This window comes from Natator depressus, chromosome 2 (assembly GCF_965152275.1).
Source record: "Natator depressus isolate rNatDep1 chromosome 2, rNatDep2.hap1, whole genome shotgun sequence".
Taxonomy (NCBI): Eukaryota; Metazoa; Chordata; order Testudines; family Cheloniidae; genus Natator; species Natator depressus.
In genome coordinates, this window is record NC_134235.1 from 55,399,044 (window position 1) to 55,424,601 (window position 25,558).

The following is a 25,558-nucleotide window of genomic DNA, read 5'->3' on the forward strand; positions in this document are numbered from 1 at the left end:
AGGAAGCTTCTATGAGGCCTGCTCAATGATCAGCATGGTTCTCACCCACTCGTCAGCTTGAAAGCCAGGCTTCCCTGCCACCTGCTCAACTGTCTCAGGTGGACCTTACCCACACACTGGCTGTCAGGTTTGTCATTATCCCTGGAGCCTGCCTGCGAGTGCGAGAGGGGATTACCAATACTCTTTGCCATCTCTGCCATTCTGGAAATGGGGAGGGAGGAGAGGTGCTGCCTTTCAAACCCTCCTCCGAAAGCCAGAAGAAAAAAAATATTCTTGAATTTAGCAGTTTTGAGGAGAAAAACCTCAAAACCAATGAAGGAATCAAATATTTAGTTTAAAGTCTTTTAAAAATCCTCTGAAAGCTCTGCTCCAAGAGGAACCCTGGAGTCTGCCATGTGTGCTGCTTGGAGGAGAATTCTGGGCAGTTCTTCCTGATGGGTGGTCCTAAATCCAGGCTGAGAGAAAAGATCTGGCCTCCAGGTAGCAAGGAGACAGGGAAGCCCCACTGTGAAGACTATCTGAGGTGGAGGGGACTGAGAAAAGAGAAAGATATGAGCCCCAATAAGAGGGAAAGACACAGTACACATTTCAAGATGAGGAAGTCCCTGCCAGCAAATAAAAAAATTAACAATGAAATTCTACCACATATCTTACCATTCTAGATATTTGCAACTGGACTTGCAATTAGTAAACGTACTAAAATCAGAGAATCAGTGCTGGTAGGGGCTTGGCAAACAGCAGTACTCCCTTGCCAAGAGCAGCTAGTGGTTTCATTGCTTTTGTTTAAATTAATTTAAAGCTTTGGAATTTTATTTCTTTGCCTCCTTTGGCAAGTGGACAAACAGCAAAGACTGCAGCTGAAAAAAGTAGGGTAAAGGAAACAAGTTGAAAATAATAATGAAATGTCTCATCTTACCTTATTTAGCTCAATTCCCTATACATTCTCCAAATTGTGTGAATAAAATTTTGTTCACAATAAAAATATAAATATGCTTATAAATATTTTCTTTACAGATTATGAGAGACTGATTATGGTGAGAGAAAAACACGAAGTTTAACATTTATGGAATAATTAGCCACAATCTGAGGCCAATTCAGGCACACATTTCAATGATTTTGCAGCAAATAGTGGTTTGCAAGCACAATTCCCCAAAAACATTCTCTAGGCATAATTTACAGACTTTTTGGTCTTTGCACGACGTACACGGGCTCTATGTATGTAACAGATATCATGTTGGCAGCTAGTGGGGAAAATATAATTAATAATTTATGGATGTTGCTAGGACTGTATTTTATATCATACCTATAAAAAGTTTTTAAATGAGATGACAATTTACAGTACTTAAGATTTTAAAGAACATGGGCTGATCTGTAATAATTTATTAATCCTCTATGTAACTTGGTTATTGGTTATATTGGGTTACTGAATACTTACTGTTTGTGTATATCAAGTTAATTTACAAGCAAGTTGTGTCAGGAAATACACCCAGGAGGTAGGGGTTGGTTCCTGGCAAACATTTCAAGGGACGAGACAAAACACAAGAGCCTTCCAGTTTGAAACATGCTTCCAATAACCTGTGGAGCTGACAGAACCAATTTGACCAGGCTCAGGAAACACAAGAGAGAACAAAGGACTTTGGCTGGGGTTATAGATACATACTCCGTGAAGTTGGGTAAGCAGACAGTTTTGAGCTAAGGTGAACTTAGATTCCAGAGGTTGGGGAGTCTAGGTTAAGACAGTCCTACCTACAATTAGGTTAGATAGATATGCATGTAGAACTTTTACTGTGTTAAAATGCCTTTTACTGGGTTTTGTTTCTACTGTTAAGATTAAACAATACTTTGTTTTGAAAAGGCTGTTTTGGGTCACTATTCCCCACTTGTCACAACTCCGAAGGGAAAGACATGCAGGTGCTGAAACCAGTCAGGTCTGCTGAATAATCACAGTTGGTACACAAGGTGCTGTAACCTGGGAATCCAGTCTAAGAGCAGGAGAATCTCAGGATTCCACCCAGATAGAAATGCAGGTGCAGGGACCTAGCATCTGAAGGGGATCAAAGAGAGGGGGCTCAAAGGTGTAGTTAGCCCTGTAATTGTGAAAAGGATTACAGTCTGCCAAGAAATTAAATTCAACTATAATTGGCTGAGATATTTCTGAATTCACAATTTGCTCCATAACTTGTTTATAACTATTCTATAAACTCTCAGTATAAAAACCATCTAAGATGTTTTAACTGTTTGTCTAGTAAATGTGATCTTATATAATGCTGAAAGGCAAAGACATATTTTGTATGTGATATTAATAAAATTGTATTTTAAATGTCTAAATTCAACAAAAAAGCTGCAAGATTACCACTGCCATCAATCATTAGTGGCATAACTATGATATATCAACCTCGGATTACACCAGGGGTAGGCAACCTGTGGCACGTGAGCTGATTTTCAGCGGCACTCACACTGCGTGGGTCCTGGCCACCGGTCCAGAGGGCTCTGCATTTTAATTTAATTTTAAATGAAGCTTCTTAAACATTTTAAAAACCTTATTTATTTTACATACAACAATAGTTTAGTTATATATTAAAGACTTATAGAAAGAGATCTTCTAAAAATGTTAAAATGTATTACTGGCACACGAAACCTTAAATTAGAGTGAATAAATGAAGACTCGGCACACCACTTCTGAAAGGTTGCCAACCCCTGGATTACACCATAGTCATGAGATGTCATTTTTCACTTGTTGGTATTGGGACTTTTGTTAGTGTATATATAAACTTATCAACACTAAGTAAAGAGCATGACAACTAGCCTATGTTTATATGTGTCACAACTATGATGCAACTAGATAGATAAAATAGTTTCACTTTCCCCCCTCATTTTAAAAATTGGTCATGGGATTTGATAGCTCAGTGTGGCTATTTTAAGTTTAATCAGTAAAATTCTGAATTGTCAAAAATCTTTAAATGGCAGTGAAAATTTTGTTGCAGAAGTGAGGAGGGAAAATTGACAATTTTGCTATGTTTTAAAGCATTTAAATACAAGCCCCTTTCTTTCATCTAATTCCTATGTTCTTTTCCTTCCTTTGTAAATTCCCATTTCTCCCTCCTTTAAAAGAGCTCAGGCCAACTTCAGCCTGTGCAAACAGGTATCAAAAAAGGAGAGCAGGAGACTGAACATAGCTGATATCTTTTTAAAGTAAATTTCCATGACAGCAGATACTAAATTGCATGGAACTAGGAGCTCCTTTGTGAGACCAAGCAAATGCAAGAGCGTATAGATTTCTTTTAGTTGTGTATAAAATTCTATTTCACTCAGTACTAACACTTCAAACAGTGGATTTCAGAGCAATTATTATACTTTTCAGGTGGTCTGAATCATCTGTCTTTGGTCTCATCTCTTTCACCATCATTTACAGACACACCGCCTCTTGCATTTTATTGCTTACCTGAGGAGTCTCTTCACTGAGAGTTGGAACAGGTCTTTAAGATGTATAACCATTTTGAAACAAGAAAAGTTCCACAAAAATCCTTCCATAGCTTGGTTTGCTTTTAAATGATTCAACAAATGTGTCGAGAGTTAGATCAATACATAGAATAAAAATATATAAAAATATAGATACTTTGTCTCTCTTTAGTGAGACATTAAAATAAGAAAACAGACTGTAATCAAAAAGCCTTTTTGCCAAATTGGAACTTAGGAGAAATCTTAATTATTTTTTCTTCATAAAGGTAACTTCTTTAGTATGTTAGCACCAAGAGATTCCCCTAATACAGGGGTTTTCAAACTTCATTGCACCATGACCCCCTTCTGACAACAAAAATTACTTCATGACCCCAGGAGAGCGGACTGACGCCTGAGTCTGCCCAAGTCCCACTGCCTTGGGTCGAGGGGCCAAAGCCCGAGCCCCACCGCTCTGGGCAGAAGGGCTGAAGCCGAAAACTCAAGGGTTTCAGCCCCAGGCAGGGGGCCTGCAACCTGAGCCTTGCAGCCCAGGGCTGAAGCCCTCAGGCTTTGGCTTCAACCCAGGGCAGTGGGGTTCAGGCTTCAGCCCCAGGCCACAGCAAATCTAAGCCAGTCCTGGTGACCCCATTCAAAGGAGGTCCCGACCCACAGTTTGAGAACCGCTGCCCTAATATAAAGTGTATTGCTGGCATAAAAGGATTCATCTGAACTTCTTTTACATTATTTGTCAATTCAATCAATTTTTTAAACCTCAAAGTATTTTAAGCCTTTCATTACATCTTGATTTTTTAGATGGAATTGAATATTTATCCACAAACAAAAAACCTATCAGCTTACATCTCCAAACCTTCTTTTTTTCTAAAAAAGAAACACTGAAATCCAATTTCTGTATAGAGTAAAACTGATCTAAGCAATCCATTTTGACAGAGAAATTCAGAAGCTAAACCTCTTCGTAATCAAGCTGTTTTCTTTGCAGTGTTATGAATTCCAAAGAAAATAGAGTCCAAAAGACTATGCAGTACTCCACGGGAGATTTCTTTTGCTTCAGAGCTTTCATTAGCATGGAGTGGGACCCTATTTAACTACGTTCTGCAGTCAGTTCTGTTGTAAAATATACATGCTGCATTATCTCAGTGGACCACATTCTCTGCTGAGCTGTTTTTATTGAGCACAGCAGGGGGGCTATTGAGGCATTGCTATGGGCTCACAGTTTCTCCACCCCAGTCTTGTTACAGGTTAGAGTAACTTGGGAGTTGCTCCAGCTAACTTGCACAATCCCCAAGGGACCATCCAGCAACTAGGGATAGCCAGAGTGCATTGTGCTCCAGATACTCCTTCGGTGCCTTCCAGAGAGAGCTGCAGGGAAGGAGTTGTGGTGCCAGCAACAGTAGCTATCTGCTTCCTGGGGACTCCTTCATGCTGGGAATATTCCCACCTGGGGAATTATGGACAGTCTCTACTTCCTTTATGCCAGGGGTGGGCAAACTTTTTTGGCCCGATGGCCATATCTGGGTATGGAAATTGTATGGTGGGCCATGAATGCTCAAGAAATTGGGGTGCAGGAGGGGGTGAGGGCTCTGGCTGGGGATGTGGTCTCCAGGATGGGGCCAGAAATGAGGAGTTCAGGGTATGGGAGGGGCCTCTTGGCTGGGGCACGGGGGTGGGGGGTGAGGGCTCTGGCTGGAAGTACGGGCTCTGGGGATGAGGGGTTCGGAGTGTGGGAGGGGGCTCTGGGCTGGAGCAGGGGATTGGGGCACGGGGGGGTACAAAGGATCTGGCTGGGGGTTCAGGCTCTGGGGTGGGGCTGGGGATGAGAGGTTTGGGGTGCAAGAGGGTGCTCTGGGCTGGGATTGAGGGGTTCTGAGGGCAGGAGGTGAATCAGAGCTAGGGCAGTGGGTTGGAGCGTAGGAGGGGATCAGGGGTTACCTCAAGCAGTAGCGCTTACGTCAAGCAGCTCCCAGAAGCAGTGGCATGTCCCCCCTCCGGGTCCTACGTGAAGGCGCAGCCAGGCGGTTCGGTGTGCTGCCCTGTCCCTGCAGCTCCCACCCCTGCTTTATATCATCTGAACAAGACAAGCCAAAAAATCTGGCCCTTTCACTTTTTAAGACACAGACCCTTTTTTGGGGCTTCAAAATTCTTATCTGTCTATTTGATTAGTCAATGTTGCTTTTTTTAAGGAATGGTTCCTTTAAAATATTGTATTAGGGAGCTTGCAGCATAAAACTAAGATCAAATCCATTTTCCTTCTCTTCATTACTGTAATAGCAGAAATCAAACTGAGACAAAATAAGCATCTATTTTCATTTTAAATCTGAGGAGACTTCAGATTGTTTGAAATTAAAAAAGCTTTAGGTTTCTATACATTCTGAAATATGATAAAGAAACTCTAAATTAGCTGACACTTATGGACGCGTTATAGAATTGTGTGTGGTTTTAGAAATGATGCACTGGACAAATACAAAAAAAGACAGTCACCTTCACTCTATCGTCTAATTCTATTTGCTTTCACTGGATTATTTTTGTTCCTCCAAGTCAAAATAAAAAGGTTTGTCATAGCCCATGAGATGGTTATAGTCCTGTGGATATGTGAAAAGCATTGGATTAACAAGCATTGATTTAGTTTTGGCATAAAATGTTGTAAACATCTTGCTGATGTCTGGAACCTTGACATCCCTCTGATGGAACACAGTTCTTTTTTCTGCCAAAATAGCATTATATGTAATGGCTGTGTATGTGTCCGTCTCAGCTTTATGATACAATCGAACCACATAGCCCTTTGTAAGTAGATGCAGGGTAACTGGTGTTATAAAGGTAAAGAATCCTACAATGCCGTAAAAGGCAGTTTGTAAAATCACACTTTCAACTCCAATGCCAGTTTTGAAGATGATGTAGGGCATCATGCAAAAGCTAAATATGCTCGTAGAGTAAGAGAAAAACTTCACACCTGTATAAGAGATGAAAATCATAGGTTAATGTTTATGATCAAAGTTACCCCTACAGTCCTTTATATACATTGTTCTCATATACCCACTGCTTTACTTCAGTTGCTAAATTAAATGATGATCCAGTTAATCCCTTCTTATCGTGGAACTTCTGAAGTCATCATGTGGAAATCAAAGCCCTCAGCCCTTCTCCTTCTCTATGGTTAATAAACTAAAAGTTAAGTCTTATGAAACACCTTTAATATTCTAGTTATCAAAACGTTTCACAAAGTAACAAGTTAAATCTTGGTAGTGTAGTGACTGCTTATGCAAAAGCATAGCTATTATGAACTCAGCTATAACTATCAAATATTGTATATTGCTAGAGAAGAGTAATATTTCCATTAAGTTTAACTGGGAGGGAATAAATGTACTTTGTTCACAGAGGACTGAACTTAGGGCTTGTCTTCACTACTGCGCTACTTAGGGTTGCCAACTTTCTACTCGCACAAAACCAAACACCCTTGTCACACTCCCAGCCCCACCTCTTCTCCGAGGCCCCGCTCACTGCTCACTCCACCACCACCCCCGGTTGCTCGTTCTCCCCACCCTCACTCACTCATTTTCACCCGGCTGGCTCAGGGGACAGGGGTGTGGGAGGGGGTGAGGGCTCTGGGGTGGGACCAGAAATGAGGAGTTCATAGTGCAGGGGGTGGGGGGCAATCTCATGGTTCTTTTTTAGAGTGTGGCTCATTTTTGAACATATCTTGTGATTTTTTAGAATCTGACTCATTTTATTTGAGCCTTTAGGGTTGGTTATACAACTATATAGGGGATCACAAGTTGGCCCTTCGTGCATACCTGAAGAAACAGGAGGGCTCCACTCCCAACAGCAAACTATGTTTTAAAGACATGTTTAAGTATAGATAAATCAAACAATACATTTCAATTTCAATCACATACCCAACACTGTCTTTGCCAGATTCCCAGTGTAAACTAGTCTTCCATCTTCTGGTTGCCCATGAAAGGAGGAGGTGCTGAAGCAGCGAACAGATGCCACATGAGAAAATATGATCTACAGGATGAAAGCAGCACATGGCAAATAAAGCATTAGCATCGTCTACATACATTTCAGATTTCTTCTGATGTAGATGTTGAATCTATAACAGGATAGAGGCTAAAAATTAATTACATTACAACTGAACTCAAGAATTTAATAGATATCAGTAAATTTAATTAATTTGTAAATGTTAGGAAACAGAGGATTTAATGATTCAGGAGATTAGAAATGGGATATGCAGCCATAAAACCCTTCATCCCTAGACATTTCAGTGGTGCGCTGTATACAGGCAGAAGGCCACACATTCCAAGCTCATTGCAAGTCTCTGGTCACCCATCTATCAATCCTCAGCACTGCCAGCTCTTCAAATACTGTGCAAATTGTGATAAAATGCCATGGTTTACTTGAATCCCCAGCTCCTAGAGTCCTGCCATTAAATGAGAACCTCATATTTCATTTAAAAGAAAATTTCTAGCCCACATGGTTACAAAGAAAAAGAATGTGAACTCAGAAAGTTAAAAAAAAAACAAACAAACCCAGATTCTGTTTTTTAAAAACTTGTTATTTTTAAGCTAATCTTGTATGATTTAGGGGGCCTGATTCCTGAGTTCCAAACACTTGGGGTTGGCTATACTGCTGTCCATCTACCTAGGTGCTTGTATTGGCAAGCACCTAGGTAGATAGACAGCAGTAACTGGACACACCTTATCTTTCACACATTTTACATTCTCTACTCTGCCCCTTTAATCTTATCCACCAGCAAACACTTTGTTAAACGCACCATTAACAGTGAAGATTTAAAATGGATTCAAATTGGGGAGATTTTGCATTTACTTTTGCTGTTCAGGAACAAGGAAATTAATCCAATACACTGGGGGCGGGGATGTCGCTGGGTCGGCCTCCTCAACCAAGACCCCTGCCTCTCCCTCTGCTATTTGATCGGAGGTTTCCACCCCTGCCCGCAGCCCAGCTACAAGGAAAGCGTCCCACGCTCCTGCACCTGTTCTACTCTCCCTTCAGCCCTGGGAAGGGCTCCAGCTGCTCCTGGACCTCGGGCCAGCGGCAGCGCCGGGACCCCGCCACTAGACGCGCTTGGAGAGTCGTTCAGAGCCGCCCACCGGGGGCCGCACGCCGCTGCTGCGCGGCTCCCGGGCGGACCAGGAAGCGCGGCAGCTGCGCACCGCCCAGCGCTCCGCAGCCAGAACGCCATCGCCCGGGCTCGGCAGCCGCCCGCAGCCAGGAGCGGCATCGCCCACACCCGGTCCCGGCCGCTCTCAGCGGATCCCCGCGCACCGCAGCGGGGCAGGCCAGGAAGGGGAGGAGCCAAGGCGCTTCTCTCGCTGCCGGGGATTGGGCCAGCTGCCTCTCCCCCTCCAATAGTAACTCTCCTCAGGAGCTGAGCGCTTCCAGGGGGAGAAACCCAGACCTCCGGCAGCCCTGTAGTGTTGGTTCCCCTTGCAATGAGGCAGCCACACCTCGCAGACATCCGAATCCCATTCAAGCCAGTGGCAAACCCAGTCCCGTTGGGTTCTTCGCTAGGTGGTACAGGCTCAGCCTCAGTGTCTGCAGGGTTGTTTGGGAAGAGCTTTGCTAAACCTGCCAAGTGCTGTGTGACTTCAACTCCCACTAACTTCTGTGGCGTGCAGGATCGGGCTCACGGTTTTCACACTTGTGTCAAACCAGTGAGCTAGTGCATTTTTGCAACAACTGTTTGCCAACAGTCTGAAAGCCGGGTGCTATGAACATTAAGAGGAGAACTTTAATAATGTGCTAGCTACATTTCAATTACAGCCGCATTGGGGGGACCCATTTACAACCAGGGCCGGATTAAGGTTATGAGGGGCCTAAGGCTAATGGGAGGGAAAGGCCTACCTATGAATTACATATTGCAAAAAAAATTATGATGTCATCAAACATGTCTCTACATACATATTTACATATTATTTATTTATGTAAAATTAACAAGTTTATTCTACTCTCACTACACTCAATTCTTCAAACAGATACTTCTGAGTAAGAGGTAGTATGAGGGATGCTACACTGTCCTTCTCTTAGGCCTCCTTCCTCCTAAGTAGTGGAGTGCTCATCTGTATGAGGATGAACACTGCAACATTCCCCATCCTGCTCACGTCTTCCAACCTTGTGCTTCTACCCTCAGCTCTCCACTTGGCACAGTGCAAAGCCAAGCCCTGCAGGTGTTTACCCCAAGCTATGGACTCTACACCACATACCCTATCTCACTCTGACTGCAGTCTGGGATGCAGCCAGCTTTTATCATGTAAAAGAAAGCCACTCAGGCGTAAAATCCACTGGAGTAGAGGAAGTAGTAGTGGGAAAATTACATTGGGTAGCATTAAGAAAAGGAGGACTTGTGGCACCTTAGAGACTAACAAATTTATTTGAGCATAAGCTTTCATGAGCTACAGCTTGTTAGTCTCTAAGGTGCCACAAGTCCTCCTTTTCTTTTTGCAGATACAGACTAACATGGCTGTTACTCTGAAACCTGTCATTGGGTAGCATTGTGTTTTAGGCTGTCTTGCTCTGAAAGCTGCCTCCCAGTGTTGCACTAACTGAGGGCAATAAATTACTATTTTCACATTGAACCCAAATATTATTTGTGGGATGATACCCAGTTTGTGTAGTTAATCTCCAGTGATTCACCACATCAGGCCATTCTGTCACCAAGCTCTTCCACAATTAGAATCATAGAATAGAATCATAGGACTGGAAGGGACCAAGAGAGATCATCTAGTCCAGTCCCCTGCACTCATGGCAGGACTAAGTATTATCTATTCTAGAATGTGTGATCAGCAACTCTGACATGAGGTTTTTTAAGCATGAGTTCTGTGTGCTCCAGCAGTTTGCATTTGTTTGTTTTAAGCTTCCTGTAAGAAAATGGTAAGCTAGAAGTGACACAGATCTTTAGATGGTTGCCCAGTCATAATATTTAGCACTTCTGTACTATGTTAGCTCTTCAAAATCACTGTACAAACATTAAACAAACTTAATCTAAAGGCTTTCAGCTTTTGAAAGACGAGGAGTTGACAAAACAGAGCTATTCCCTGTTGTGTTCTCTGCCCCCCTGAACAAAAAGACTTCACTGAAAATCAGCATCTTAAAAGAACCATTAAGGATCTTTCAAAAGAACCGTCCAACCAAGGCTGCTGTAGTAACACCCTTGTTACATCAGGTCTGGTGTTTGTTTAAGGCTAGTGTAGAATGAAGGGACTCCTGTTTCATTTGCATGTGTAAATCAAGCACACCTTGCTTATTTTTTTTCCTTAAAGTGCTCAGAGTTTAGGGGAGGAAAGTGAATGAGACGCTTATATGAGGTGTGAAAAAGCAGAAGGGACCAAAATCTATTATTGTGCAAAAATCTGTTCTCCCTGAAGTCAATAAGGCTACACAGGTGTAACTGTCAGCAGGAAATGGCCTGTGTTCTCATTACCTTCTCAAATCACACACGTTCCATGCTTACCCAACATTTTCCACTCGGGAAAGAAGTTAGTTTGAGTTGGGACAGAAAAATGAGGACTAACTTCAGGTTTATTTAGCTTTAAGTTTTTGGGATGAAACTCAAAAGAAATTAAATGTGAGGTACTTTTACGATGGATTGAACTGCTAGAGAACCAGCAAATGGACAGAACCTGCCTTTAGCCTATTCAGCCAGTCTTTCTATCATAGCCTGCTAAAATCCTTGAGGGAGAGGGGAGGGAGAAACCTACAACATTGTGTGTTGAGCTTCCTCCAGTGCTTTTGCAATCCCTTAAAAGTACAAAGATGCATTGGCCTGTGGAACTAGGCTAAGCATAAGGAAAGAACTTGGTTGCCCATGCATCCCAGTACAGAAAAATACATCAAAGAAAAAAAATTGATTTCTTAGATTTTTAGTACAGTTCAATACAGTATTGAACATGGAGCATCATAATTCTGAAGTCCCTCAATGGAAGGTACTGTAAATGTTAAAGAAATAGTATCCAGAATGGGATGTTTTGTTTTGTTTTTCCTACAAATGTGTGGGAATTCATTCCTTATACAAGGGAGGGGCAATAGTTCTGGCTGGAGCTGGATAGAGTGTGTGCAGGTTCTGTGCAAGCTTCCCACCCTACCGCTCTGGTACTGCCTCTTCCCCCTGCAACCTCCTTGCTCTGCCCCCCACAGGCACTCACCAGTTGTCCAGAAATGGGACCCAGCATACATAGAAGATGACGGTAACAGGCACTAGGACCCAGGAGGCAGTGTCATGGAGCTACCTGCCAGCCTCAGCCCGGGAGAGGGACAGAGGGAGCTTCTTCCCTCCCTGACAGCTAAGCAGAGCTCTGAAGAAATTGGGGGTGGGGGCGGCTGGGGGAAAATGCCTGTTTAAACTACACCCACAGCTAGCACAGGTTTCTATGGTAACTGGATTTTTAGTGTCCAGTCACCAGTGTCAACTGGATACCTGGCAGTGTGTTCCTGCAGCATGGGGAGACATACACTAGAGGGAGCGGAAGCAGCAGGCTTCTGGCTGAGGTCCTTCCAAGCCACATGGGGCTGCTTTGCCTTTCCTGCTAGCAGGAGCGCTCCAGCAGGCTATATGTGCAAGCTCGCTCTCCCCCTCACCCGGCCCTGGCTGCGCCCCCTGCCTGACTAGTAGGGCCTAAAAATAGGAGGGCCTAAGGCAGGGGTGGGCAAATTTTTTGGCCCAAGGGCCACATCTAGGTATGGAAATTGAATGGCGGCCCATGAATGCTCACGAAATTGGGGTTGGGGTGCAGGAGGGGGTGAGGGCCCTGGCTGGGGGTGCAGGCTCTGGAGTGGGCCCAGAAATGAAGAGTTCAGGGTGTGGGAGGGGGCTCCAGGCTGAGGCAGCGGGTGGGGTGTGTGTGTGGGGGTGAGGTCTCCGGCTGAAGGTGCGGGCTCTAGGGTGGGGCTGGGGATGAGGGATTTGGGGTGTAGGAGGGTGCTCCAAGCTGGGACCGAGGGGTTTGGAGGGTGGGAGGGGGATCAGGACTGAGGTAGGGGATTGGGGGGATTGTGGGCTCTGGCAGGTTATGCAGGCTCTGGGGTGGGGCTGGGGATGAGGGGTTTGGGGTGCAGGAGGGTGCTCAGGGCTGGAACCAAGGGGTTTGGAGGGCAGGAGGGGGATCAGGGCTGGGGAAGAGGGTTGGGGCATGGGAGGGGTCAGGGGTGCAGGCTCTGGGTGGCACTTACCTCGAGCAGCTCCCGGAAGCAGCAGCATGACCCACCTCTGGCTCCTATGCAGAGGTGCGGCCAGGTGTCTCTGCATGCTGCCCCGTCCACAGGCGTCACCCCTGCAGCTCCCATTGGCCACAGCTCCTAAATGTAGGAGCCAGACAGGGGACATGCCGCTGCTTCTGGGAGCCTCACAGAGCCACGGCAGGTAGGGAGTCTGCCTTAGCCCCACTGCACCACTAACTGGACTTTTGACGGCCCAGTCAGCAGTGCTGACCGAAGCTGCCATAGTCCCTTTTCGACTGGACATTCCGGTCAAAAACTGGACACCTGGCAAACCTAGCTGCCCTCACACTTGGGAGGAGCACACAGCTGCAAACCTACCTCATTATCCTCCTGAAAATCCCTCTTTAAAACTCTCCTTTGCTATGATGCCTACAAAAAACTTGACAATGATTAGGCTGTTCATATGCTGACATCGCTGCCTATCATGCTAATAATTGTTTCCTTGTACTCTCCTGCCTGTCTGCATCCACCTGTTGTCTCATCTTATACTTAGATTGTAAGCTTCTTGAGGCAAGGATCACCTTTTTTTTCTGTGTTTGTATCTGGTCTAGCACAATGGAGTCCTGATCCATAACTAGGTGCTCCTTGCGTTTCACCTTGATTTTAGGGGCGCCACAGATCGTTTGTCATGATCCCCATATTCTATGGGCCCAATGTGTCATTGCCTTCCTATCAAGCTTGAGTAGGGAGCATTATATTCTTATTCAAGAACTTGAGCCTTTGATCTGTGGAGATTGAGCTGAATCTCAGCTATTATTGTTTTGAAAAGTAACTTTCTAGCCCTGTACCATTGCAGGAAAAAAATTGAAAATGTAAGCCCTAAAGGTTGATAAACCAGATGGCAAATAAAAAGAACCCAAATGTAGGGTGACCACAAGTCCCGATTTTATAGGGACAGTCCCAGTTTTTGGGTCTTTTTCTTATATAGGCTCCTATTACCTCCCACCCCCATCCTGATTTTTCACACTTGCTGTCAGGTCACCCTACCCAAATGTAAATCCTTGGGAATTTTTTTAAGCCAGTGATTATTTTTCGGGTGGAATGCTGGACTCATGAACTTTGGCGAGCTGGCAATACAGCCATCCACCAACTGGGGACACAACATGGCCCTCGATTACCTACCCTCATTTCCACCATGGTGGAGCAGCTCCCGCTAGCCGTCCCCAAGCCCGTAGAGTGCGGGCTGCGAACTACATCTCCCAGCATGCAATACTTCCGGCGGACACGGGCTGCCGCGGCCCGTGGCATGCTGGGACCTGGGCTTGGTAAACCGTCCAAGGGCAGGAGGCTGGAACGCTGTCTGTCCCTATGGTGGCGGCAGGCGGTGCTAACCTTTGACCTATCGGAAGTGATTGTGAGGCAGCTGGCCCGGAACAGGGGGCCCTGCGAGCAGGGAGTGGAGGCAGCGAAGCTGACACAAGTGAGTCCCCGCCACGGCTGGCTGGAGTGGAGGGGGCGCGAGCTGAGAGGCTGCCCCCCCCCCTCGTTTCGTCTCGCGGCGGGAGGAGGGTCGCTGCCGCCGAGGCTTTTCCTCCTGAGGGAGGAGCGGGCCTCGCCCTCTGCTCGCCGGGCCAGGGCCCAGGCCCCGCTCCGAGAAGCGGCCACCCCCTGGGCGGAAATCTTATTACTCATCTCTGGGCGGGGGGAGGCTGGGGGCGTGTTCAGGGAATCCACACACCGACAACAAAAATCCTCTCTCAAGCAGTCCTGTAACTGTTGCTCTGCTTTGACGGCTTCCTCCGCCAGTGGGGGAGCCGCCTCCTTCCCCTCCCCTCCCTAAAGGGAAGGAAATAATTCCGTTACAAAAATCCCAAGGATGGAGGTATTTAGGAACCTTTTTAAGGTAGGTTACCGTGCTTAGGTACCAAAGTGAGATTTGCCTTGAGATAGATGTGATTGTCTCCTTCCTTTTAAACCTGAACTGATAGTCTAAATGCTCTTAAATATCTGTAGGGAGTAAAGTAATGTATTTGTGTGAAGAAAAGAGAAACTAAAGGTTCTCATTAATGATAGTCTTCTTTCACAAGTTGCAGTATCCCGCATCTGTGTTACAGCTTGTGAGTGAAGACTGGCACTAAAGGGAAAGGACAGATATCCACATACCTTTCTTTCCTATTTTATTTCATGCACTTCTGATCGCTTACAGATCATTAAAACCATTTAGACTACAGGGTTCATGCTTGGGGGAAGGGAGAAAATCATATATAGCACAAGGCCCCTCTTGCTTTGCTCTCCAAATACCATAATGTTCTTTGAGTAAAAATGCTGGATATCTTCTGAACCTCCTCCGTACTAGGGCTGCCACTGATCAGGTGAGTTGGGAATGGTACAGGTGGGAAAAGCTTCGTAAAGTTCCCTACATAGACAATGCCTCAGAGATAGGAGTGTGGAAGGCTTGGGTTTGGCATTGGTATAGTGAAATAAAGGGGTGGCTGGGTTCTACTTTAAAACAAGAAAGAATTTTGTGTTCAATGAGGAGCCAGAAAATAACTTATGCCAGGGTTGAAGGCAGAGTATTTATAGAACAGTGTACTAAAAGTTTTCTCCTTATACACAATCATTTTATTTGACTGTTCCCTTCACATTCTCCCCCACATTCCCCAAAATTACCTATATGTCTATGTAAAGGGTAGATGGTTTTGAAGACTTTCTTGATGCAATATTTCTGTATCATTGTTCATGTTTCTCATGTTGTATGAAGGCAGATTAGACTTGAGTGTTCACTTTGTAATTAGAATGCTACAAATAATACTCCAGGGGGAATTCTGCACAACGGCATGCATGCAGAATTTGCAGATTTCTTTGCGTCCCTGCAGAAAAATGACTTTCTGATGGGGAAGCAAAGGGAAGCTGCAAGAGTGTTCATGTATCCTTCTGCAGCAACGCGGGGGCATGTGGTTTCAGGCACCTGGAGCAGCTGGGGGAGAGGTAAATCACTGGGGAGGGGAGGGCTGGAGGTGCCTTGGCTGGTTCTGGGTCAGACCCTCCCTCCAAGCTCTGGGCACCCCTGTCAAGACTTACTCCCTGCACCCTGCCCTCCCCAGCCCACCCAGGACTTGGGATGCCCCAGGTGGTGGCTCCTGCACTGCACTGGACTGGTGGTGGGTAAGGAGTGCACTTTCCCTGCATGGAGTGGCTGGGTCTGGGTCAGACCCACCTCTAGAATCCTCTCCTACCTCCCGCCCCTGCTTCCTGTCCCCATTGCTCCTCAGCCGCAGGGGGAGGGGTCACTATGGGGAGCTGCTCCCTCAGCTGCTCAACCCCTGTGCATCTGGATGCCCCCACCATCCGGCCCTCCCTGCTGAGCCCCCTTACCCCCAGCCCTGTCCCCCCTCCCGCATCTGGACCCCCACCCCTGCACTCAGACCACCAACAGCTGAGCCCGACACACAGGAAACCCCACTGCGACAAGCCCCGACGCCTATATACCTGGACTACACTGACGAGCCCCGTGCACCCAGACCCTCACCCCATTGAGCCCCAACCAGCTGCATTTGGACCCCCCACATCCCTCAGCCTTTAGCCAGCTGAACTGCAAATAGATGTGCAAGTTTTCTTTCACACTGCTCTATTAATATACTTCAGTCCTGATCTGCACAAAAGCCCAGATCACAAAGGTATCTAGACTCCAACTTCCATAGAAATCAGTAGAAATTGGGAACCTAAATATCTTTGTGAATCTGGATGTAACTCATCTTTCAGTTCTGTTTCTCCTGAGCAGTAAATGCACTTACAAGAAATTGTGTGGTAACTATGTGAAGTAAACCAATGACAGTGGGACCTAGAATAACATTAAAACTTAATCACCTAGAATGAAAACAGAACTTAAAACTATACTTTTGTAGGTGAAAAGCTAATGCATTAGCCCACTGCTCCACCTAGCCTATTTGTTTATTGATCAATATTTTGTAGAAACATAGGGCTAGAAGGGACATTGAGGTCATCTAGTCCATCCCACTGCACAGATGCAGGATCAAGAATACCTAGATCATCCCTGACAGGTGTTTGTCTAACCTGTTCTTAAAAACCTCCAGTGACTGGGATTCCACAGAGAAGCCTATCCAGTACTTAGCTATCCTTGTAGGGTACGTCTACACAGCAGAGGAAAACCTGTGGCTGGCCTGTACCAGCCGACTCGGGCCATTTCGTTGCTGTGTAGACTTCTGGGCTTGGGTTGGAGTCCGAGCTCTAGGACCCTGCTCACACCACTATACTCCCCCAGATTCTTTTCAGTAGCGCAACTGTCTGGCCAAAGATTCACCATTTTGTATTTGTGCCTTAGATTTTTTTCCTTCTTAAATGCAGTACTTTGCACTTTTTTTAATTTAATTTTGATGATTTCAGACCAGCTCTCCAATTTGCTGAGGTCACTTTGAGTTTTAATCTTGTCCTCCAAGGTGCTTGCAACCTCTCCCAGCTGGATGTCATCCACAAAATTTATAAGCATACTCTCTGCACCATTATCTAAGTCATTCTTGAAAATATTGAATAATACTGGACCCAGGACAGATCCCAGCAGAATGCCACTAGACACATCCTCCCTCTTTGACAATGAACCATTGATAAACTTTGAGTGTTTTCTCCAACTAGTTATGCAACCACCTTCTAGTAATTTTAATCTAAACTACAGAAATGTGATCTGCTTATGAGACTGTCATGGGGGGCTGCATCAAAACTTACTCAAATAATGATAAATCATGTCTATTGCTTCCCCCCTACCCTTCCATTCACTGCTCAGTGAAGGAAATAAAGTTGGTTTAGCATGATTTGTTCTTAAAAAATCCATGTTGGATATTAATTATTACCCTGTTATCCTGGATGTGCTTACAAATTGTTTAATAATTATATCTTTCCAGGTTTCAAAGTTAGGATGGCTGGTCTATAATTCCCAGGTTCTCTTTGTTCCCTCTCTAAAAATAGTAGTATGTTTGTCCTTCCCCAGTCTTCTGGGACTTCACATGTGCTCCATGAGTTCTCAAAGATAATTACTAATGGTTCCAAGATTGCTTCAGCTGGTTCCTTAAATACCCAACCCTAGGGTGAATTTCATCAGATCCTGCTGACTTGAATACATTTAACTTATCTAAATAGTCTTTAGCCTGTTTTTTCTGCATTCTGGATTTTGTTCCTTCTCCCTCGTCGTTAATATTAATTGTTCTAGGCATCTGATCTTGATTAACCTCTATAGTGAAGACTGCAGTAAAATGGGCATTAAATGCCTCTGCCTTCTTGATGTCATGTGCTATTAGCTCTCCTTCCCCATTAAGTAGTGGGCCTACGCTTTCTGTGGTCTTTCTCCTGTGCCTATTTACAAAACTCTTCTTATTGCCATTTATGTCCCTTGCTAGTAGTAACTCATGTAGTTCCTTACCCTTTCTGATTTTGTCCCTACACACACTTCTGTATTTATTTGTGTAAAGATGACATTTTGAAAACTTTAGGGGTATGAACTCTCTCTGAATCATATTTGATTTGTATGCTAATGTACTGATGGTGAAGGCATTCATATTACTTCCTTAGTATATTGAAAAAATGGATATAATAGAGTACATTAAAAGTAAGATGTAATATGTTGTTTGAGCACACATAGCTAGATGTTAATATTCTAAAATTACTATCGCCAAAATCTGCCCACAGTTGTCTTTAATTACCATAAATTAGTTAAGTATGCTGTTGTCATGAATTTGTTATCCAGTGGACACAGTAGCCACTATTTTACTGGAACAGATAAATATGCCTTTGCATATCTATATTTGACTGTTTATTTCAGTGGCTCTCAACCTTTCCAGACTACTGCACCCCTTTCAGGAGTCTGATATGTCTTGTGTACCCCCAAGTTTCACCTCACTTAAAACTACTTGCTTACAAAATTAGGCATAAAAATACAAGTGTCAGCACACTGTTACTGAAAAATTGCTTACTTGCTCATTTTTACCCTATAATTATAAATCAACTGAATATAAATATTGTACTTACATTTCAGTGTATAGTATATAGAGCAGTATAAGCAAGTCATTATATGAAATTTTAGTTTGTACTGACTTTGCTTTTTTTTTTTTTTCTGTAGCCTGTGGTAAAACTAGGCAAATATCTAGATGAGTTGATGTACTACTCCCTGAAAGACATCTGAATACCCCCAGGGTTAGAGAACCATCTAAGTGGCCCACTGCTTGCACACTGATATTTACCAGATGGCCTAACAGTCTTCATTCTCACATGAATAACACTAACTGGGTAAAACTTTGAGTATTGAGGTACTTACTAGTACTTTAAATACGTGTCTGTCTTGCATATGCATAGCAGCTGATGCTGAATTTCTTTAGATGACATTTGAAGAGAGCAGTTTTAAACAATTACATTGTCTAAACCTCTCTTCAAATTATTTTAGTTTGCAGACTGAAGACTGTTCCATTGTTTTGCCAGTAGTCATATCCCAGTATGAATTTTTTTAGCATCTTTATGGGGAAAATCTCTAGGGCTAAATGGTGCTTCTAGGTACAACCTTGATCAAAAGGTGGTCTGTAAATTGCATATCTCCTGAATAGCGTGGGTGATATTGTGCTTCAAACATACCTCCAAGCCACAACTCCCTCCATTTCTTCTTACTGTGGGGGGAGGGTGTGGTAATAACTTGCTGCTGACCTATACCACAAGCACACTGACACCCACGGTAATGGCTGGTGGGTTGCATGATAGTGCCAAGGTGCTATTCATTTTCCTCCAATCCCTGCCTGACAGCTTGGCAGGCATGTGTGTTGAAGGGGTTAGAATGTGTACTGTGCTCCAAGTTTTGCATGTCTGGACCCAAGGTCAGGGTGGTCTGCGTAAGGCTGTAATTGGGGGCGCTTTTTTAAATACCCACTCAGGAGTGTGTCAGTCATATTGTAACCCTATATGTTTGTTTGACCAATCAATGTCAATTCTTATTTTTTTAATCTAATATGGTATTTTACCTTCAGCAGTATCATATCTGGATGCTTCAGAGAGGCAAAGAACAGATATAAAGCACCTACTCTATTGTAATATTTGTACCACAGGTTGGAAAAAAAATTCTTGACTCCTGCAGGCTAATATCCTAAAGCATATTATTTGATTACTTTTGCAGTTGCAAATGTTAGTGATTTAGAACATCATTCAGCCCTCTTTATTATCAGGCTACAGCTTATCCATGGCCTTCCTCAGCAGTAGATTTGCCATGAGACTGCCTTTTAAAATTTTTCTATTTTCATTATTCGGAATATATTATTTTTTTAATTTCATCATCTTATTTTGCAACAAGAAAGATAAAAACAAGATGCTATTCTGTCTTCACTAATTTCACCGTTCACAGTCTTGAATGCCTCAATTGTCATTTGTTAGAAGGAGAAATCATGCAGGACCAATCCTGACTGTTTTCAGCACTTATGCAAGCATTAAATTTCTGTAATTCATGGCACGCTTCCTCATGTGAGAATAGTTTGACATTCTGCTTCTGATTTGGAATTAACAGTAAACAGTTTTCATTGATGTGTATGGAGTTTTTTATATGTAACTGTTGTAGCTAACCCCTGCGCGCCCCCTCCACTCCAATAATCCTTATTACAGGGAGCAACTGTTACTGAAATCTGAGAGCTTGCTACAAGCAGATCACTTAGCATCTTCTAAAAACCTGTTCACTATTCAGTAACAAATGTATTCCTCTTTGAAGTATCTGACTGGAGACATGTGGGGAAAGTCTCTAGTATTTAGATAAAATTTATTTAAGAAATTTTCTGCTGGGGAGGTTTGCAGCAATATAATATTAATTAAAAACCAGTTAATTCTAAATAAAATAGGAAACGTTCATAGCTGTTGGCTTATTGCAAGAGTCCCAAACATTGTTGAATTAGAGTTAAGGTTCTAAATACATATCAATAACTTAAGAGTATCTTTGCTTTTAAAAATGAACATCTGAAAGCTAGGAAATTCAAGTTAAGGGGGAAAAAATGTGGCTACTATATAGAAAATGCAGGGTTAATGGTTTGGGGTCCCTTACTTTGTCCTTGTATCTCAATAATCCTGTATATCTCTGTGTAAAAGAGGCTGTATAAATCAACCATCCTGGATGTCATATTGACTCTGGATTCTTTGCAGTCATATTAATTCCTGGTCAAAACTGTCAACAACTTAAACCATGTTCCACTTGGTTTGAGCAGCAGAGAATACGTAACCTGCAAGGAAAAACCAGATCTAAGATCCATACTGTTATGGATAGGAAATGGTTAAAATAGTTGATGAGAGGAGGGGGGAGGCCCAAAACCCAAATGTCAGATGTTGACACTGAGAGAGGAGTTGAGTGGGCTTCAGATTTACATTGCAGCTTTCTTAATTTTGGTTGATTCTGAAACAACTGTACACAGTTGTATACAATGCTGAACTGCAACAACTTCTGTGTGCGGAGAAGGTAACAGGCACCGGCATACATTATGCTGCAAAACAGTTTGAAGTAGGGAAATTATGTACAAAAATTGATTTAAAATCCTTATTCTTACAAAATACATGAATTTAACATCCACACAGCATATTTAAGGCACTGGTATAAGACTACTTTTTAATTACTGATGAATTTTGTTACTCAATTTAGAGAAACCAGTGACCATTTTTCCATGTCTGTCAAATAATTAATTTTGTGAAAATCATAAATAGATATAAATATTATTTTGGGTAAGGTGAATCGTTTAGCAACTTTGTAAACACTTTACAGTTCTGTTGTAGGGTTTTTTCCTGTTTTGCCTCTAAATGTTTTGCTTTGTGTTTTCTGTGTTTATGTAAAGGAAATGGTGTCGGAATTGTTGCTAACTAAACATGCGTGCACTTTGGGAGTTAAGCAAGGTTGCTTAGCTGCCTGTTTTGGTAATATCACATAAGCCTCTACCCTGAAGAGATGCTCCAGAGGCGGAAACCAACAAAATGTCTAGTATTCATCTTTGTTATTTAGGTGGGTTCTCGGCGGAATGGGCAGGGAAAGGCCATATGATAAAGGGAGGCAGCATGGACTAGTGACTAGAGGAGATGACTAGCAGTTAGGAGATTTGGATCCTCTTCCTGACTGGCGCTGACTTAATGTGACCTTGATTAAGTCACTTAGGGCAAGTTTTCCACAAGTACTCTGTCCCGTAAATGTGTGTTTGTATTTAAATTCCTAGTGGAATTTTCAAAAGTACTTGTTCTGCATATTTAGGTCCCTAAAATTGGCCCTTAACTTTGGTTTCAGTTTTTCCCTCTGTAAAATGAGGTTAATACTTAAGTAAGGTGCTTCCAGATTCTCCGAAGAAACATGGTATTTAAGTGTTATGACACTTCCCAGAGGTAGTCAGGGTTTTGAGGCACCTCACTACCACCTGCCCTTAGTCTGAAGAAACTTTGTCTGTGTCTGCTCACCATCCGCTCCCTGACTCTACTGGTCATAGGCAACACAAGCACTTCTCTCTTAGCCAACACAGGTTCCGCTGTCCCTCTGCAGGTTAGCAATAGACATGCTATGAGCATCCCCCTAGAATGTCCAGCCCTTGATCCATAGGATGCTCTTTGGGAGTAGCCAACCTGTGAATTCTCTAAAACGGTACCCTGCCAGCTTACCAGTGCACCTTAGATTGCCGCTCCGCTTAACAGACAGCATTTAAATAAACTTTTGCTTGTTTTCACTATAAAAATATCTAACAATGAGTAGGGATTCAAATGATAGCAAGTAGAAATATTGGAAACAAATAGTTACATATAAAATAAAATCATAACTCGCTTTCTAGAAGCTAGACTTGTTTACCTAGTTACTTTCAGGTCTCATAGGGCAAAGCTCACCCAAGATCCTTCCAGTGTATTACAGCCAGGCTTGGCTGTGATCTTCCATTCACAGGACAAGTCACGCTATCAGGTTGCCTCCTCAGTGGTTAAAAAATCCAGGAGGGGATCTCTGTCCCTCAGATATACTTCAACAATCCATTTTCTGTACTCAAATGGGATCCCCTCCTGCTGTTCTGTTTTATTCTGTACATTTTCTCTTGATTAGCATTTTGGCTCCATATTCAAATAGGCCTGTATTGTGAAGTAGACAATACACACTAAAAAGCTTCTATTACCCACTGCCTGGAACCCAATTACTTATTACCTGCCTTACATTCTCAAAACCTTTTGAGTTAACTTCCAGTATAGATACATAACTCTTTTTTTAATATGATCTGTACGTACATTTTGAAATGATGATGATGGCCAGTAGGGTACTGGCTCTCAGATCTCGTATGCCACCCTTTTGGTGTAATTTTGTGAATTATTATGCATATATGTGACCTAGGGGATCCCTGTAGAACTCTTTGCATCCTCAGTGCACTCTGCTAGTTGGCATCAAGAGGTCCCTGGGTCACAAATGTAAACTGCTACTAGAAAATATACTGAGAAATCTGCTCTTATAAGGGGATGCACTTAAATTACTTGACTTGCCGATTTCTAACTTATTACTAATTAAATAATACTTATGACCACTTGCAGCTCAATTGGGAAAGACTAGGTATAGCTGACAACTTCAAAGTAATCCTAGCTGGATAAAGCATTGAATTGTGAGTACAGCCTTCTGTGTGAGATTTTTTTGTGTGCAAAAACTGTATATGGGGAAAGGTGTCTGAAAGCAGTAAAATCTGAATTATAACTTGTGACATTCTTCACCCTTGCACTCTTCTAACCACTTTCAAATTTTATTTTTTTATTTCTGGATTTTTCTGTTTCTGGGGTATTAAAATAACAAATTAGATAGGCATCAACATCAAATACAGTTGCCTTCATTCATCCTATTTTTCAGTTTTCTGTGGCTCGTTGTTTCCGATTGGCTGGGGAAAGCTGGTTGCAGCTTGCTCTGGATCATATTGAATTTGCTCCAGTTATCCTGAGGGTAGTTGCTGGAAAATAGTACAATGCACTTGTTCTCTCACAAAATACTGCATTTATGGGAGATTATGTGCTACCTGTGTAGCACTCCCAGCCTCTTCTGACTGGGTGTAAGGGATTCTAATAGGCTGTCACTAGGTTACCTATTTTCTGTCCCTCCTGGGTTCAACTCACCCAGTTTCCCTTTTGTTTTCCTCCCATATCCTCCTTTGTCTTAGGATTGCCATTTCCTACTCCTCCACCCCTCCTGCTTTTTTCCTACTCAGGATTACACCTGCACTGCTGTTGCTGCTGGTAGTACTTTCCTAGCAGTAAAGTGGAATTGATGCTGTCTTAATCAGTTTCATTGCTACTGATTTTGAAGTATAGGGAATGGTTCTGTGGGTGGGGAAGGAAGCATAGGAGATCCTCTGCTAGAGGGTTCGAAAAAGAAAGATAAATATTACTTCTCCAGCTTTGTATCATACCTACTTGGCCCTTGCACTGAACGGTTTCCTCATACTGACAGGTTTCAGAGTAACAACTGTGTTAGTCTGTATTCGCAAAAAGAAAATAAATTGGTTAGTCTCTAAGGTGCCACAAGTACTCCTTTTCTTTTTTCCTCATACTGCAACAGGAGTTGTAATAGTCTGGGAATATAATGTGGTAAAATCTCATTCCATGGTTAGTGGTAGAAGGGACAGAGAGGTGCCAATTGATTCATAAAAATCTACAGGATCATAATTTCTATGATATCACCCTTTGTGTTGTGGCAGTTGGGCGTCTCTTCCTCCAGCTTCAGATCTTCTGGTTGGTGGAAATTTAGATAACCAACTCAACCCATTTCTTTCTTTCAAAAGGCCATCGCCCACAAACAAAATGGTACAAAATATGACAAACCTAGAACAGTTATGTAGATAAACAGTTGAGAAAATGTTTAAAAGTCAACTTTTTTTTAAAATTATACTTTCAACAGGGATGCATTGCTTACATAAGACATGCATCTTGGCTAATCCAAGGGAAGCTAGCCTTGGCATGTAGAACTGAAAACATGTTTTTCATCAATCATTGTCAGTGTTGACTCTGTCTACAGCATGCTGCTAGACATGTCACACCGATCCTTGTCTACGTCACAGTCGCACATCTTTGTACAAGGTAGGCTGCTGGCCGAACATTTGAAGAGTGGTGATCATCTGGTCTTTGTACACAAGCATTTGATTAGCTGAAGGATTGATTTTGGGAGCTTGTGTAACTTCAGGTTTCAGAGTAGCAGCCGTGTTAGTCTGTATTCGCAAAAAGAAAAGGAGTACTTGTGGCACCTTAGAGACTAACAAATTTATTTGAGCATAAGCTTTCGTGAGCTACAGCTCACTTCATACTGATCACACCAAAGACATATCCATGTCCGCTAGGGGAGGGTAGTTTTGGTTCCCCCCAGCATCATGGAATGCCATTGCTTGGTGATTTGCCGTCTTGATATCAAGTATAAATACACCCCTTTTGGGGGGCAGTTTTTCTTCATTTGTTCATTCCTTGGAAAACATCCATCAACATAGCTCTGCAAGTATTGTAATGTTGGTCTTCAAATGGTAAACTTGGCATAGGAATGCCTACAGTCCATTTGACCTCATCGGTGACTGTCTCAGCCATTCTGAGCACCTTTAGAGTGAGAAGAGAGTCTTTGGAGGCTGAATCAAATGCCTTCCAGTAAGATAATTTGGTCTTTCCAGCCAACCTTCCAGTGACACATCCTGAAAGGACATGGAAACCTGGCAGTGCGGCAGCTTTTAATGGTTCAAATGATAGGAACACATCTCTGAAGGATATACAGCGATTCTGCTCCTAAACAGCAGGTACAAAAACAGAATCTTGCTGAAGTCTTGGGTAGTGTCTCACAGAGCACTAGAACAGTAGCACCTCTCTTTGTGACATTTGATGGCATGCAAGATAATTTTAGTGTCCACCTCCTCATGGGAACTACAAAGAAACACCACTGAGGAGCTTG

General features: G+C 43.2%; 2 protein-coding genes across 3 annotated transcripts in view; one reads left to right on the plus strand and one right to left on the minus strand.

Annotated features, from left to right (window-relative positions):
• Window positions 1-5,173: 5,173 nt before the first annotated feature.
• TMEM70 (transmembrane protein 70) lies at window positions 5,174-8,689 on the minus strand. The gene is made up of 3 exons (XM_074943049.1): window positions 8,441-8,689; window positions 7,344-7,455; window positions 5,174-6,403 (listed from the first exon to the last, which is right to left on the minus strand). Exons 1-3 carry the CDS (start codon window positions 8,687-8,689, stop codon window positions 5,973-5,975), a joined length of 792 nt encoding a protein of 263 aa, XP_074799150.1. The 3' UTR covers window positions 5,174-5,972.
• Window positions 8,690-13,902: 5,213 nt separating this feature from the next.
• ELOC (elongin C) overlaps window positions 13,903-25,558 on the plus strand; it is a 28,562-nt gene continuing 16,906 nt past the window's right edge. The window contains exon 1 of one of the 2 annotated variants that reach the window (XM_074944221.1): window positions 13,903-14,101. The gene's annotated coding sequence lies outside the window, so the exon portion shown is untranslated. Of the gene's footprint in view, window positions 14,102-14,332; window positions 14,525-25,558 lie in introns of those variants that run through there. The other variant, XM_074944222.1, reaches the window with a different exon arrangement.